Source organism: Xyrauchen texanus, chromosome 20 (assembly GCF_025860055.1).
Source record: "Xyrauchen texanus isolate HMW12.3.18 chromosome 20, RBS_HiC_50CHRs, whole genome shotgun sequence".
NCBI lineage: Eukaryota > Metazoa > Chordata > Actinopteri > Cypriniformes > Catostomidae > Xyrauchen > Xyrauchen texanus.
In genome coordinates this window covers 14,313,790-14,330,224 of record NC_068295.1, presented here as the reverse complement: position 1 = coordinate 14,330,224, position 16,435 = coordinate 14,313,790, and the positions used below count along the sequence as shown (strand labels likewise).

Sequence of the window (16,435 nt, the reverse complement as noted above, 5' to 3'; positions counted from 1 at the left end):
AATCTATATTTGTTCAAATTGTATACATTAATTGTAACTTCTCTATGAATAGACATGAAGTTAACTAGATGTTCCAAATACATTGACAATTAAATGTTTACTGTTGCCTTCTCTCCAACCCTCTCTCTTCCTCACCCCCCTCTCTCGTGTAGTTGCTGATCATAAGGCCCACAAAGGCCGCCGCCATAGTAAGTAATGCTCCCATGGCAACCAGGAAACACTCTCGTGTGTGAGCTAGAGGGAGGGAGTTTGTACGAGGTGCTTGAGTGATATTCAGCTATATATCACACACAGTGTTCTATTTTGAAATAATTACAGAAAAAGTTATCATCTGGAAATAACAGATCAGATGAACTTATGAGTTTTTTCCAGGTGATCCACTGGATAACGTAATCTTCCTTTTGTAAGTGTTTTTTGTGAGTGTTTGTGGATTTGAATAAGCATGTGAATATGTCTCTGAGCAGAAAGTGATACAGTTTGTACGTTTTTTGTTTTTTAAGTTTTGTTTTCAGTGGGGATGGAGAGATTTGGACTTCATTAACTAGCTTATGGTTAACTATTGTGTAGTGGGAGAAACTAATTACACATACGTGTTACTGTGTGTTTGTGTTTATTTCACAGGTGCCTGGTTTATTTTAATGTGCCTGGTTTAGGGTCATGGCATCCACTGGTATGACTACTCACCTTCCTCCAGTCAAAAGTGTGGTTGTGTACAGAAATGGAGACCCTTTCTACTCAGGTTAGAGAAGTTTTTTTGGTGGGTTGTTTTGTTGCATATACAGTGTTCAAATATAGAAACTTTCATATTCTCTATAAATACAGTGATGTGCTTTGGTGAAAAGAGTACTGTTTTTTTAGTTGTTTTTTTTTTTTTTTTAAGTAAAAGTGCTGCTATTGAAGAAATAATTCACTTGAGTATAAGTAGAAGTACTGATCAATATTATGACTCGGGTAAGAGTAAATAAGTAGTTCGCCAAAAAGACTACTCAAGTAATTTACTCAAAATGACGTTACAAGTTACTTTATGAAAATTATATGTAGTATATGCACTTCCATTTTTAGAACACAGACACTTTTGTTCTTGAAATAAATTGATGCTTTCACCAAGGATGCATTAAATTGATCAAAAATACTGCCAAAATCCTTAATTGCAAATTATTACGGTTAGAAATAATTTAAATAATTGTTGAAAATAAAAGTGGTATTTATCACATTTTTTCTTTACCTGTCATGGCAAACATATACTGTGTCACCTATTCCTTACAAAAGCATTCTAAAGTGTTGATTTGGTACTCAAGAAAATGTTCTTATTATTAGTACAATTGAAAATGATTGTGCTGTCATGTGGAAATCACAATACAGTGGTCTTTTCCCCCATTTGCTGAGGTATTGAGTTCTTACAAGTTGCTTTACACTTGCAAGTCAAATTTTGGTTTTAAATATAGGCAAAAATAAACACATTTCTCCTGAAATTCTATTTTCTCTTAAAGTCTATTGTTTTATATAGAAGAAAGCTGTTCCACGCATTACTGTTTTGAGAGAGGGAAGTGGGCGGCAAAACAAAAAGTCAAGTAAATCACAGTCTCTAGTTTGAGAAACAGACTCCTCACAGGTCCTAAACTAGCAGCTTCTAAATGTCAAAGACATGCATTGCTGCAAGAGGATTCTTGGACAAACAGAATTTAAGATTACAACATTTAAATAGAAATAGCCATTTGTCACACTCTAAATGCCTCTAAATCATTCTAAACTACATAATGTGCATTGTGACTGAAACACATTCCTATTTCTGTGACCGGAGTTGTGGAAGAATGAGGCTCAGGACCCAAGCACAGAGATTAAAAAATCAAGGAATTGATTTATATACAAAAATAAATAAAAAAACAAAACAAACCAAAACTCCCACAAGGGGGAAAATGAATAATCCAGTGCTGGGGCAGAGGGTAACGGGGAATCAGGACTGACTGGGACTGGAAGCAAGACCGACTGGAAGCAAGACCGACTGGAAACACAAGTCCCACACCGACAGAACATACAAACACACTAGACAAACTGGCCCTGCACAGCACAAATGGGGAGACTAAAATAGGGAGATAAATCAACAGGTTAACAAGACAGGGTAGGTGTGACTAATAATGGGCAAACAAGGTGGCAGGGTATGATGTAAGACAGAGAGACACACGGTAATGCAGAAACGAAACAAAGCCACATGCTCTCACAAGATACCAAAACACTCGAATGGCATGAGCGCACATTGCAAAGACAAGAAGGCAATATACGCCCATGCCAACTGACCGACAAGACGAGAGAATGCGTAGCAATGCCAAACAAAGTGCCATGCATTCTCACACTAAACAACCTGATCGACTGAACATACAAGCACACAAGACGAACTGGCCCTGGACAGCACACGTGGGGAGACTAAAATAGGGAGAGAAATCAACATGTTAACAAGACAGGGCAGGTGTGACTAATAATGGGCAGACAAGGAGGCAGGGTATGACTTAAGACAGAGAGACAGGCGGCAATGCAGAGATGGCATGAACACACATCGCCAAGACAATAAGGCAATATACGCACATGCTAAACAGCAGACAAGAGTATGCGTAGCAATGCTAAACAAAGTGATGCCACGCATTCTCACACTAAACAACCTGAGCGTACATCGCGAGGCAAACGGGGCAAAATGAGACAGGACACTTGTGCGAGTTGTGCGTGGCCACACACACACCTGACATCTAAGACCGAAGTGACCGAACCTCAGCACAACATGAAGACAGGTCACGACCCGGGCACACAGATCAAAGTGGTCGCAACGCAAGAGACAGTCACAGAGAATATGGAGCATGAGTGTCTGGATCCCAACACCAGAAACCAGACAAGGAAGTCAGGATCCAGACACCATGCTCCGGACATGAAACACAAGACAACTCGCAACCCTGGCACGCAACGCGAGGCGCCCCCGTGTTCATGAGAGACAGACAAACTATTGACGCGTGTGCATGCCGCCAAGATGACATAAGTGAAATGCATCCACGTCAATAACAGACAGAACATGGAGCATAAGTGTCCAGAACCTGACACAGACCGAAAACAAACAAGACAGGAAGTCAGGATCCAGACACCATGTTCTGGGCATGAACAAGACTGACCGAATAGTGCACGGCGGTAACTCACAACCAGACCCATGTGCTCACTCAAAGGCAGCAAACAAAATATGGGATGATGTCACGCTCCTGTCAGACAAAAACACAGACTGAAAGATTGACAGGGCCGTGACAATTTCAGGTTTTATTCTTTTTCTCGTATGATATTGAGATATTATTAAGTAAATTGTAGCATTTGGTTACGTTATGTTTTGTGATTTCTTATACCTTCTTTATATAACATTATTCCTTGCGCACTTTTGGCCTCTAGCTGGTGAGGCTTTTCAGAATGATAAATGACAGCACATGGCAGGGAAGTGCTGTACAGCACTGTGAGTGAGAGTGTTACCCACTAGGACAGTTTAATTTGAACAAGAGGGGTGAATGGCTACAGAATGTATCACAGAAGTACAATACCGAACTGATGCGGATTGATAGAATCAGAGAGCCCATCTGTGCGTGCGATGATGTGAGGAACGGGACGGCATTATTATGTTCAGTGTTATTTTCAATTATGTTCAGTGAAGTCAAAAGAAGATCACAATGTATGTAATTGTAACTATATCAGATATTATTAAAACATGGTAACTCATTTCATGGGCATTTTCTGCCCCCATATTTAGAATTTCTGGGATATTTTAGACAATTTCGGTGACATTTCTGCCACTGGGTCCCCGTTATTTTCCGACACTATTGGCAATGTATCTTTCTAAGGTATCTAAAAAGTTTATTGTAGACATAGTAGCAAGTAAAAAAGATATCACCACATATATGTAAAACTACCTTGTGTTAATGTTTGACAGTTAAAACATTGCCTACCTTAAAAACAAGTGAAGTTTGATCAGTGTTTAAACATTTTCAGACGGTTCCCTCCTACCTGAATGAACAAAATATGAATGAATGAAACCAGAATAAAATTAAATATTTTATTATATTTTATGATATTGCAGAAAATCACAGTATTACAGTTCTTGTAAAGTGACAGGGCAAAAAGTCTTGTAGAAGCTGGCGAAGAGAGGACACCAGCAGCAGTTTATGCAAGCTGCTGTGCTCATGATAGAGGTCTGCACGGGCCTTAAAATGAAACAAGACCCGTTCCCGAGACCGTGTGGCCCGACCCTACCCGGGCTGGACGATACCATCAGATTTTAAGCCTGTACCCGAAATTGCTTACTATGTAATTTGTGAACAGTACTGAAACAGTTAAAATACACAGTTTTAACAAGGCATGGCAGCCACTTGGAACACTAAAGCAGAAGGGAAAAAAGCATTGACTTGTGTTTAATTTTTTAAACTTCACCTTGTGCAGTGCTGAATAATATGAAACAATGCAACATTCCCCTCTATGCAGCCTGAACTTGTTTAGGATTTTGAGTCTTTGTGAAAACTGCGCTAAAAACAATCTTGACGCAGCACAAAGAATGAAACAGAGCGCAGGTGTCTCAACATTCTTTTTTGAACATTTTAAGTTCTTTTTAACTTGACATGGTGTTTCAAATATGCCGAAAGACTGAATGTCAAAGACATTCGTCCAGCATGTGTTTAAACAATGGGAAAACAGAACAGACGTGAGCAAAAACACATTCGATGTGAACGGCCTCTGACTTGTCCACTCGCGCGTGTCTGTGAGTGAGAGCATGCGAGCGAAACAAGTTCAGTAAGCCTGTTTATTTTTTTATTAATTTCAAACCCGCCCCGAACCCCAAAGACCTACTTGAAAAAACTGATATTAACCTGGCCCAAGAAACCTCTTGCAGCTCATGATGCTGTGCCCCATGGGATTCCGTAGTGCCGTGCACAGCGCGTTATCTTATAAACAGATTTAGTGCTAATAACTTGCTGATTTCTTCCCAAAAATTCCGAAATATTATGTATTTTTTTAACTCTACTTTGTAATTGTGGTGAAAAATAACTAGCAAAGGTGAATACTTAATTTTTAATCAACTCAAGTGAAAGTAAAAGTACTATTATTTATTTATACTTCAAAAGTAGAAAAATCTACTCAAGTACTGTAACGAGAGTAGTTTTAATTAATTACTTTCCACCTCTGGTAATGTGCAATATCGATGCGTTAACTATTGTTTTCCAAACACTATCAAGGCAAACAAAAAAACGAAACAAAAACCATCTGAAGTTATACTACATGTGCCTTATTTTACATGTGTGTGTATTTGGATCAGGAAGGAGATTTGTCGTAAACCAGAGGCAAATCTCCACCATGGATGCTTTCCTTAACGACGTCACTCTCAATATTGGAGCTCCGCTGGCTGTTCGAAGTCTTTACACACCACACTATGGCCACCGGGTTGCGGACCTCACTGACCTCCAGCAGGGGGCGCAGTATGTGGCCGCAGGATTTGAGAGGTTCAAGAAATTGGAGTAAGTGGGGAGTCATTAAAAAGAAGTATAAACTAACATTATGCTGTCTGTTCAGATTAGATGCTGAGATACATTCTTCGAGAATTAATCTTAAATTGTGTTTATCATGTGAGGTTAATGGGTAAATTATTTTGATTTAACACTCGATGTGATTTCTGGTCCACACTCTGGAGAATACTGTCAACTCAAATTCAAAGTTATCTTAAAATTTATATTTTGAATTGAAAAACACATGCAACAGATTTTGTTTGTTTGTTTTTTTCTTTCCATGTGTTTAATATTAGTTATTTGAGTGCAGGACTGAAGAAAGCTCCAAAATCTAGAGCTGTGGAACGAGAACAGGTACATCTGTGAGAATTAATTACTGATTTGTGACCATTTTTATTGGTAGAATGTTGAATTAATTTGATTATGCTATTCACCAACATTTCGCTGTTTTCTGAAGTTAGAATTTTAAACGTAATTAGCCATTTAAAATTGTACCAGATACAGTCAGTGTGTCCTGTTTGTGTATTATGTGTTGTGTTTTGTTGCTGTGGATGCTTAGCCGAAGCCTATTTATTGTTCAATGTGTGTCGTAAAGAGCGGAGGCGAGGGAGTATTGGGTGTGGTATTGTCCTTTCCAACAAAGGAAGGCAAGGGGAGACACGCAGTTAGTGATATCAGATTAGAGAGCTTGTTAGGGCATGTTTTAGTGCCTGACCCCTTATGCTGCACACAGCGCTGCTAAAACTGCTGTTGATAACTTTATAAGCAGCGCAGACTGATTGCATTAACACACACTCTGAGAAGAAATACTGAAGCAAATAACTTTTTTCCACTTGTAACCCCAAAAGTAAGACAGAGCTTTATAAATACATTATAGACTTTAGGATCCGTACTGTGTTGTATATAAATTAGAGTTAACACATGCGATTAATTAAAAAGCTTTAACGCTTTAATTGTTCTTAATTGCAATTAACGCATTTACCGTTAATACAGCATAAACCAGCAAAAACATTGGTTGAACGGGCAGAAATTTTGTAATGCGTCGATGTGTCCACCTTAAGTCATTACGCTTACGCAAACTTCACAACACATACACAACAGCACTTCGGTGTCAGTGATATAATGATGGAGAAAGGACCTCTTAATGCTATTTGATGTACAAAACAAGCCCAGATGGGGCTTTGATAGAAATCAAGTATTATTCAGCCTATGCAAGGCACGATTTCAATACCACAGAAGGACTTCAAGTTTTAACGTTTTTGTCTGCAAACGCTTTTCATGTTAAATTGGTGCTTCAAGCTTGCTGTAGGAAAGCGGATAGACACAGTCTGCCAGCTGATTAATATTGTGAGGGATGAGAGTTTAAGAGATTTAATGCCCATTGCAATAAAGCTGCAACCTATGGGGGAGAATAGTTTTTCAATTAGTCAAACACCCACTTAGACTTTGGGAAACATGTAATGTTACTTGAATAAATGCTATTTTAGTGCATTTCTATCTTTATACTGTGGAAGGCTTCTTTTTTGGGGAAACTTGTAATAAAGCACTATATTGTTACACATTGTTTTATTTTCTTTCCTCAGAACGAAATAAATGCATTTTGACAGGAAGAGAAGTATATAGTGTCAAATTTCTGCACTTTCAGAAACTGCAATTAATCACGATTAACTACAAAAATATAATGCGATTTACTGGGAAAAAATTAATCGATTGACAGCACTAATTAAAATATACCATATAACTCTTCATCATGGGGAAATATGTCAAAGCTGGAACCCCCCCACCAATCTTAAAGTTGACTTATCCATGCTTTTGTGATCTATGCAAAAGTCATATTCATCAGACATTAAAGAAGAGATCAAGTGATCCCAGTTGAATTTATCTCTAGAATAAGCAGATTGTTATGTCTAAAAGTTATAAATTTTAATATAAGTGTATTTTGTTTAAATATGTGTTGATAAATATGATGCAATTGACCAATCAGAAACAAGAATTTCAGAGAGCCATGTAATAAACTTAAATAATACATATAATCATCAATAAATAATATCAACCATCTTTCCACAGGCTAAAGCATTTGTCAGACTTAACGTGTCAGCAAAATGGAGGAAAGTCATCACTCTACCCTGCATCATAAAGTGAGAGCTCAGACATTTATACATATGGATACATTTTTTAATTTTTTCCTGTGTAAAAACAGATTAACTTTACAGTTTACTTTCACAGAAGTCAACACTTGTTCTACAAACACATTCTCCCTTTTTTCTCTGTCTCTTTCATTATGTCTGTTTCTGTAGTGTATTTAGAAATGGGGACATCCTCAGTCCTACCATGCGTCTGATCATTCCCCGCCACATGCAGAAAAATCTAGAGCAAATCCTGAGCCTCATTTCGGAAAAAGCCATGCTTCGCACTGGAGCCGTTCGCAGGTAAAACATACATCAATCACACATACTGTACATGCCCTAAAGTATGTGGACACACGAATACAACACTCATATATGCTTGTGAAAATTACATTTCAAAACGATGGGCAGTAATAGGGAGACCTCTGTTAGCTGCCATAGTAGCTTCCACTCTTCTGGAAAGGCTTTCCATTTGATGGGATGATGGGCTGCAGGGATTTGTTCCCATTCAAACACAAGGGCATCAATGAGGTCAGACAGATGTTGGTTATTGGGGTCGGAGCAGCTGAGCTGTTTAAGAACCAACTCATTTTGGTTTTATCAGCCATCCTTTCCTACTAACATTTTACATTTAACCTCATAGACTTTGTACTCTGGAAGGAATAACAGTGACCTCCACAGAAGAGCTGGAAAGTGGGCAGTGCTATGTTGCAGTAGGAACAGAAAGGTTCAAGAAACTTCCATATGTTGAGATTCTCCTGAACAAAGCAACAGGGAGCAGTGCGGACAGGTGATGATAGGGGTTAATTGGGATGAACAATAAGGTCATTGATGTGTGTGTATATATATATATATATTTTTAAACCACATTAAACATCATCTTTTCCATCTTAACCATAGACACTACGTAGGGGACAGAGGATTACAGAGAAGAATTGAGGTACTATTGAAACTTATTTTATTTTTTATTCATTGAATCAAATCATTGAAATTTTATGTTCTGAAATAGAGATGTTCTATTAGACAGAATTTAATATGTTCTATTGGAGTTCTTTATTTTCTGTTGTGATGATGTCACTTAGAGTAGGAAGATGTTTCCTCAGGACAGCTACAGTGATTCCACCCTCCTGGATTCACCAGAGGTAAAAACTAAACACTCAGTCCCAAAGTATATTTTCACATATTTTTTTCAAAATAATAAATGCATTGCCTGCTAATTTACTTAAATGATACAATACATTTTACAGATTGTAGCTCTGTTAAAACATGTATAGTGCCTATAGAAAATCTTCATATCCCTACATAAATCACATTTTTTTGCCTAAAAAGTTTTACAAATTGTGCCTTACAGCATTCATGTAACGAACAAAAACGGCTTAAAGATTAGAAGTTCAAAGTCCTTGAGTACCTAAGTCAGAGCCCTGATCTAATTCTTCTAAATTCCCTTATCTAAATTTGCTATATTTGAAGAAAACTAAACACCGTAATCCACCCAGAACATACCATACCTACTGTGAAGCACCACCAAAAAAACAAAACAATGCAGTGGCTTAAGGATAGGATGGTCAACGTCCTTAAGTCAGAGTCCTGACATAAATCCAATGAAAACATGTGGAAAGACTTGAAGAGAGCAGTAGAGACATATCCAAACAGAATAATGGCTGTTGTTAAAGTGAAAGGTAGCTCTACGAATTATTAAATCCAGGGAGTATGATCACTTTTCAAACCCTGACTGTTCCAAAGGGGGTATGATGATTTTCTATTGCCACTATATTTCCTTTTAAATCCACAAGGAGGCTCTCTATTCATACTCTCACCTACAGTACATGCTATAGCATGTTCCATAAAGTTCCATAGTTTTTCCATAACCCTTCAACCAAAACATTAAAGCTTCAGACCTGTGTTACACAATATTCAACCTGACACAATCATTCTGCTAACATTCTGTGATTCTTGAGTGATGTGCGCTTTCAGAGGGAGGGCAGGCGTGTGAAGTCCACAGGAGATGAGAACGAGAGCTCCCCTCAGCCTGTTAAGAGGAGGGTAAGGAAAGGGGAGAGAGAGGAGAATTCTGTTTTCTTTGCCAAACCTGTTAGAGTCCGCAGACACCCTCCAACACACCGACATCCACTGCCAACAACAGGTGAATTTGGCTACACTCAAACTGTTTGTGTGTTTCAGACCAGAAAAGTGTGTAAAAGGTGCTGTATAGATGACTTTCATTGTACATGTGTGTATTATGTATGTAAACCGAACACAGTTATCTGTGTGCATGTGTGTGTTAGATGAGCCCAGTGTGTTTAAGGTCTCTGATAGCAGGATGAGGCTGGAGGTTCAAGGTGCCGAGGAGGTTGCAGAGGATGAAAACACAGCTGTTGAGCTCCCCATTGACCAGGTAGTCCTCTCCTCTACAGCAAGTTAACTAAAATAATCTAAACTGATACATTATGTTTATAATTTCAGAGAGAAGCAGAAATTGTTGAGGACGAGCTTCCTGAAAATAATCTTTTTGACACAGATGTAAATCATGTGAGTGTGTGAAATGCATGTTTGAAGATTAAACGTATCTCTTGACCCAATATAGATGACTTTGCAATGAAGTAACCTTCTATTTAATCCATTTCAGATGCAAACACCTAAACAACACACACCACCACCTGATCTTTCCAGTGAGAACAGAGCGAGAGAGACACCAAAGGGATATATTTCCAAACAAGAGTCTCAGCATGATACAAACAAACATAACAGGGTGAAATACGATGCATTCAATATTGCCTTTTTTTTTTTCCCATTTATTGTAGTTCTATGTTACAATTTGTGTTTTCAGTGACAGAAGCAGCTCAGAATGAATTATAGCATTATCTAATCAAATCATGCTTTTTATAAACGGTTTGGCATATATAATAGCAAAAGCATTTGTAATCTGAGGGTCTTTTGTTTTATTTCCAATTAGGAGTCAGTCATACAACATTCCAGATCTTCATCATCATCACCACCACCACCACCCAAGGTCACTGAGGACACACAGCAAGAAACCTGATAGTGTATAATCCATTGAAAATGATACTACTGTATGTAGAAAATTGCTTTCCCTCTTACAGTAATGCAATTTGCATCACAGGTCTGGTGAGATAGCAGTTAAACCTTGAGGATTTTGTTAACACACACTGTCAATCAATGAAGACACAACTCTAACTTTCTCAGTCCTATGTTTTTTCTGACAATTTGTTGCATTGACATCAATATTTTGTCAGCTATAGTGATAATAACTGATATTACTTTATTGTCCAATATTGGAATGTCACAGATAGGAGAAATTAGATGTTGCTGCCCTATCATACTTGTATATTTTTATTTTCTGTGGCATGCATGTCAATATTAACCATCTAAACACTGTGTACTCTTTGTATGTGTTTATCAGACTGGGGGTTCCCATGAGGAACAGACAGACGGGGTTCCTTAGTAACCTATCCAGGCTGGATATGATGCAGGACCTTAAGAGACAACTCTCCCCTCCTACACACATGCTCTGAACATGAAAATTGGCGGGTTTTTTTTTTTTTTTAACATTTTGGTGATAAATTGCAGATAAAATCAGGTTACAACCTGCATAGTAGTAACAATTATTATCACATGCAGAAACTCACAGATAGGATATTTTATTATTACTTCAGTTTAACAAAATATGACCTCCTGAATGTAAATGATATTTAAAATAAAAGTATTTAATTAAATGCATTATTAACACTCATTCTTCTTAAATTCACTTAAAGGAATAGTTCACCCAAAAATATACTCTCCCTCATACCATCCCAGATGTGTATGACTTTCTTCTTCTGAACACAAAGATTTTTAAAAGAATATTTCAGCTCTGTAAAGCGAATGGTGCCAAAATTTAGAAGCTCTGAAAATCACAAAGACAGCATAAAAGAAATCCATAAAACTCCAGTGGTTAAATCCATATCTTCAGAAGTGGCATAATAGGTGTTGATGAGAAACAGATCAATATGTAAGTAAATTTTTGCTAGAAATTCTTCTCCCTGCCTAGTAGGGGGCATATGTATGAAGAACATGAATTCATTTTTGGGTGAACTATCCCTTTAATAATCCAATATGAATAAGTATTTTGTAGGTTCCACAATCCACATACACTTAAAAGTGACACTTCACAGTCTGTGGTAAAAGCAATTAAAGTGCAAAACATTAGTAAAATATATATATATATATATATATTTAAATAATTATAAGTACATCTGCAAAGTCTCCTTAAAGCAACCTATTTTCCTTCTTAGGCCACGAGTTCAGGGCACATATTGAAAATGCAGCAGCATAGATGTGTTTGTTAGCCACTGTGTGTAAAAATATGGCCGGATCCGGAGTTTAAGCCCAGCTTTCTCCACATTCACTGTCCAGTCCAGCAGCATGTTTTAGTTGTCAATTATGTTGTGGAGCTCATGCTGTCTGTCTCGGACACAGAACTCAGCACACACACAGTCACTCCAGACATGATGAGTAACATACCAAGCACAGCTCCTACACAGAGTGACAGAGTAAAACACTTGTGCCTTTACAGAAAGAGTTAAAGAGAAGTAAGAATACTGAAGATTCTTACTCTTTCCTCCAAACTCTTCTCCCAGCAATTTACCCATTAGCAGTGTGAACAGAAACGTGAGGGAGTTCACCACAGGCACGGCCAGAGACAGATCTACAAAATAAAGCATACAAGAGCAGTTTAAAACTAAACATTAGAATAACTCACTATTAGGGCTGGGTATTGCCAGACACCTCACGATACGTATTGTGATACACATCACGGTTCGATAACTCGTGATACATCATGACATTGTGGTTCGATTTCACTTTTAATTTCAATTAATCTGTGTATAGTTCAGTTATAATGTCCATTTTGCTTACAGTATGAAAGAAATTCTCTTTCAGCTAATGGCATTTTTCATTATACAGGGGACATCCTAACTTGTTAAATTACAGATATAAATTGTAAATTATCATTAGTTTTTCATATTAGAGATCCAAACACGTGAGAGTGTTCCAGCATGTATGTTCGTGAGAGAAACTGAATCCTGCAGGACCAGTTTGTCTCTTTCGTGCCTCATAGAAGCAGCTCTGATTGAATTGAAAATATCACGGTACACAATGATCCATCCATCTAAGTATCGGTAGAATATTGTTAGAAAAAGTATTGCGATATATCGATATTTTACTATATCGACACAGCCCTACTCACTATAATGCTGGCTAATTTATGTGTGTGCTTACAGAAGTATGTTACAGTTGTTGTCACATCAACTCTCTACATTTGTCATGCCACATTATACGTTTACCTCCATGAGAGATATCCAGATATCACTGTGTACATAAAAGTTTTTATTTTGCATTTTTAATCAAATTATGTTTAAAGTTGAGTGCATTGTATTGTGGGATACAGTATATCAAGTGTATGATCTGTTGTATACTTGGCAGATGTAGTAGATAATCCAGGATGGGTATTCCATCCTCATAGAAAATGTAAATACTGTGCTGAGTATGCATACTTTATACTGTAGCAACAGCAAGAGTAGTATAGCGATATGTTACTCTAAACATAGCCTGAAAGTACCTAACAACATGCAGAGGAAAGAACATTTCTCACCTGTAGAAGCAAGAGTGAAATAAAACACTAATGATCCACTTTGGTTCAACAGGAATGGCACCAGATACTATTAAGACATATGAAATACAGAAATATATAAAAACCCAACAGTCATGAGCACTAGAGCATAAATGTCAAATATAATTACAGGTGAAACTCGAAAAATTAGAATATCGTGCAAAAGTTCATTCATTTCAGTAATTCAACTTAAAAGGTGAAACTAATATATTATATAGATTCATTACAAGCAAAGTAAGATATTTCAAGCCTTTATTTGATATAATTTTTATGATTATGGCTTACAGCTAATGAAAACCCCAAATTCAGAATCTCAGAAAATTAGAATATTGTGCAAAGGTTCAGTATTGTAGGCTCAAAGTGTCACACTCTAATCAGCTAATTAATCCAAAACACCTGCAAAGGGTTCCTGAGCCTTTAAATGGTCTCTCAGTCTGGTTCAGTTGAATTCACAATCATGGGGAAGACTGCTGACCTGACAGTTGTGCAGAAAACCATCATTGACACCCTCCACAAGGAGGGAAAGCCTCAAAAGGTAATTGCAAAAGAAGTTGGATGTTCTCAAATTGCTGTATCAAAGCACATTAATAGAAAGTTAAGTGGAAGGGAAAAGTGTGGAAGAAAAAGGTGCACAAGCAGCAGGGATGACCGTAGCCTGGAGAGGATTGTCAGGAAAAGGCCATTCAAATGTGTGGAGGAGCTTCACAAGGAGTGGACTGAGGCTTCAAATGTCGTATTCCTCTTGTCAAGCCGCTCCTGAACAACAAACAACGTCAGAAGCATCTTACCTGGGCTAAAGAAAAAAAGAACTGGTCTGTTGCTCAGTGCAGGTCCAAAGTCCTCTTTTCTGATGAGAGCAAATTTTGCATCTCATTTGGAAACCAAGGTCCCAGAGTCTGGAGGAAGAATGGAGAGGCACACAATCCAAGATGCTTGAAGTCCAGTGTGAAGTTTCCACAGTCTGTGTTGGTTTGGGGAGCCATGTCATCGGCTGGTGTTGGTCCACTGTGCTTTATTAAGTCCAGAGTCAACGCAGCCGTCTACCGGGACATTTTAGAGCACTTCATGCTTCCTTCAGCAGACAAGCTTTATGGAGATGCTGACTTCATTTTCCAGCAGGACTTGGCACCTGCCCACACTGCCAAAAGTACCAAAACCTGGTTCAATGACCATGGTATTACTGTGCTTGATTGGCCAGCAAACTCGCCTGACCTGAACCCCATAGATTATCTATGGGGCATTGCCAAGAGAAATATGAGAGACATGAGACCAAACAATGCAGAAGAGCTGAAGGCCGCTATTGAAGCATCTTGGTCTTCCATAACACATCAGCAGTGCCACAGGCTGATAGCATCCATGCCACGCCGCATTGAGGCAGTAATTAATGCAAAAGGGGCCCAAACCAAGTACTGAGTACATATGCATGATTATACTTTTCAGAGGACCGACATTTCTGTATTTAAAATCCTTTTTTTTTATTGATTTCATGTAATATTCTAATTTTCTGAGATTCTGAATTTGGGCTTTTCATAAGCTGTAAGCCATAATCATATACAAATTATTATATCAAATAAAGGCTTGAAATATCTTACTTTGCTTGTAATGAGTCTATATAATATATTAGTTTCACCTTTTAAGTTGAATTACTGAAATTAATGAACTTTTGCACGACATTTCCTTTATTTTACCAGGATAGGCACCTATATATATTCTAATATTCTAATTTTTCGAGTTTCACCTGTATAAGAAATACACACCTTGAGGTTGAGAAACAGGAATTTGACTTCTCCCAGAAACTGAAGGAACTTGCTTCCCCTCTGTACCTGTTCAATTCCCTCAGTGCCTTTTTTCAAGAATGGGTTTGTGCCTCCCCACAAGATCGCGACTAACAACAGACAAAACACCTCGCCTGAAAATAACATTTATTATGAAAGACAATTCGACAAAAATAGCCTAAATCAACGTTATTAAACAATGACGCACCATGAAGGCTTTACATGGATCAGAAGATTAATTTATAACAACCATTTGCTTTACTCACCTCAGAAACAAAACACAAAATTATGTATTTTTGAGATGCAAACCCGATTAATTTGCTCTATGAGTGTAAAGCATTACTTAACTCGAAATAAAGTCAGCGAGCTCCACGATTTATCTTCAACAGTGCATATTGGTCAAAGGACGTTGGCCTTTGAAATAAAATAAAATATATATATATATATACACATATACATTCGAGTCTTACCTATTGACACCATTTCCGCACCATACAGCGGTGTACAAGAGCGCATGCGCACATTGTCGCTGCCAAGAATATTTCAAAATAAAAGACATGTTGTGAAGGTGATGAGAATAGATTTGTGCATAATATTGACCTATTTGCACAATCTTTCATATGAACATGCTGTTCCGTTCTTTTGTACTTTTGAACGTATTTTTTTCACGTAAAGATTATTCTGTACTTCATGCAATAGGCCTACTATGCAAATATTGAGATAATACGGGGGTTGACCACCAGCCACTTAAAGGGATAGTTCACTCAAAAATGAAAATTCTCTCATAATTTACTCACCCTCATACCATCCCAGATCAGTTTCTTTCTTCTGCAGAACACAAACCAAGATTTTTGGAAGAATATCTAATCTCTGTGGGTCCATACAATGCAAGTGAATTGTGACCAAAATGTTAAAGCTCCAAAAAGCACATAAAGGCAGCATAAAAGTAACCCATAAGACTCCAGTTTAATCAATGTCTTCTAGAGTGATCCAATTGGTTTTGGGAAGGAACAAACCAAAATATATCTCCTTTTTCACTATAAACCTTTACATCAGTAGTCTCCCTGGCGATCATTCCTAGCACCATATAGTGCATGCGTCTAGTGCTAGGAAGTGTAATTGAGCTTAAAATCATGCCTAGAGACTGAAATGGCAAGCTGTACCGTGAAAAGGGAGTTATATTTTAGTCTGTTCTCACTCAAAATCGATTAGATAATTTTAGAAGACATGGATTAAAACAATGGAGTCTTATAAGTCTTATCGTATTGTATTTATACTGCATTTATGTGCTTTTTGGAGCTTCAAATTTAAGTTTCTATTCACTTTCATTGTATGAGTTGACAGAGCTGAGAT

The 16,435-nt window shown here is 37.6% G+C and overlaps 2 protein-coding genes across 2 annotated transcripts in view; one reads left to right on the top strand and one right to left on the bottom strand.

Moving 5' to 3' along the window:
- The first annotated feature begins 249 nt into the window (after nucleotides 1–249).
- dcdc2b (doublecortin domain containing 2B) lies at nucleotides 250–10,687 on the top strand. The gene is made up of 14 exons (XM_052150998.1): nucleotides 250–403; nucleotides 622–739; nucleotides 5,327–5,525; nucleotides 5,810–5,867; nucleotides 7,581–7,651; nucleotides 7,811–7,942; nucleotides 8,283–8,429; nucleotides 8,540–8,579; nucleotides 8,722–8,781; nucleotides 9,614–9,782; nucleotides 9,925–10,034; nucleotides 10,103–10,168; nucleotides 10,266–10,388; nucleotides 10,593–10,687. The coding sequence occupies exons 2-14, from the start codon at nucleotides 658–660 to the stop codon at nucleotides 10,677–10,679; spliced, it is 1,344 nt and encodes a 447-aa protein (XP_052006958.1). The 5' UTR covers nucleotides 250–403; nucleotides 622–657; the 3' UTR covers nucleotides 10,680–10,687.
- tmem234 (transmembrane protein 234) overlaps nucleotides 10,396–16,435 on the bottom strand; it is a 24,008-nt gene continuing 17,968 nt past the window's right edge. Inside the window, exons 3-6 of the mRNA XM_052151006.1 lie at nucleotides 15,065–15,216; nucleotides 13,290–13,356; nucleotides 12,252–12,344; nucleotides 10,396–12,172 (exon numbers count right to left, since the gene is read on the bottom strand). Coding sequence (XP_052006966.1) covers nucleotides 12,078–12,172; nucleotides 12,252–12,344; nucleotides 13,290–13,356; nucleotides 15,065–15,216 — 407 coding nt within the window. The 3' untranslated portion in view covers nucleotides 10,396–12,077. The remainder of the gene's footprint in view (nucleotides 12,173–12,251; nucleotides 12,345–13,289; nucleotides 13,357–15,064; nucleotides 15,217–16,435) is intronic.

What these genes read in the sequence shown, in the direction of transcription:
- dcdc2b (XM_052150998.1), top strand. Translation starts at nt 658, where the DNA reads ATGGCATCCACTGGTATGACTACTCACCTTCCTCCAGTCAAAAGTGTG. An exon ending in TTGAGCTCCCCATTGACCAG is followed by an intron (nt 10,035 to 10,102) that starts GTAGTCCTCTCC and finishes TTATAATTTCAG; the next exon opens with AGAGAAGCAGAAATTGTTGA. An exon ending in ATACAAACAAACATAACAGG is followed by an intron (nt 10,389 to 10,592) that starts GTGAAATACGAT and finishes ATTTCCAATTAG; the next exon opens with GAGTCAGTCATACAACATTC.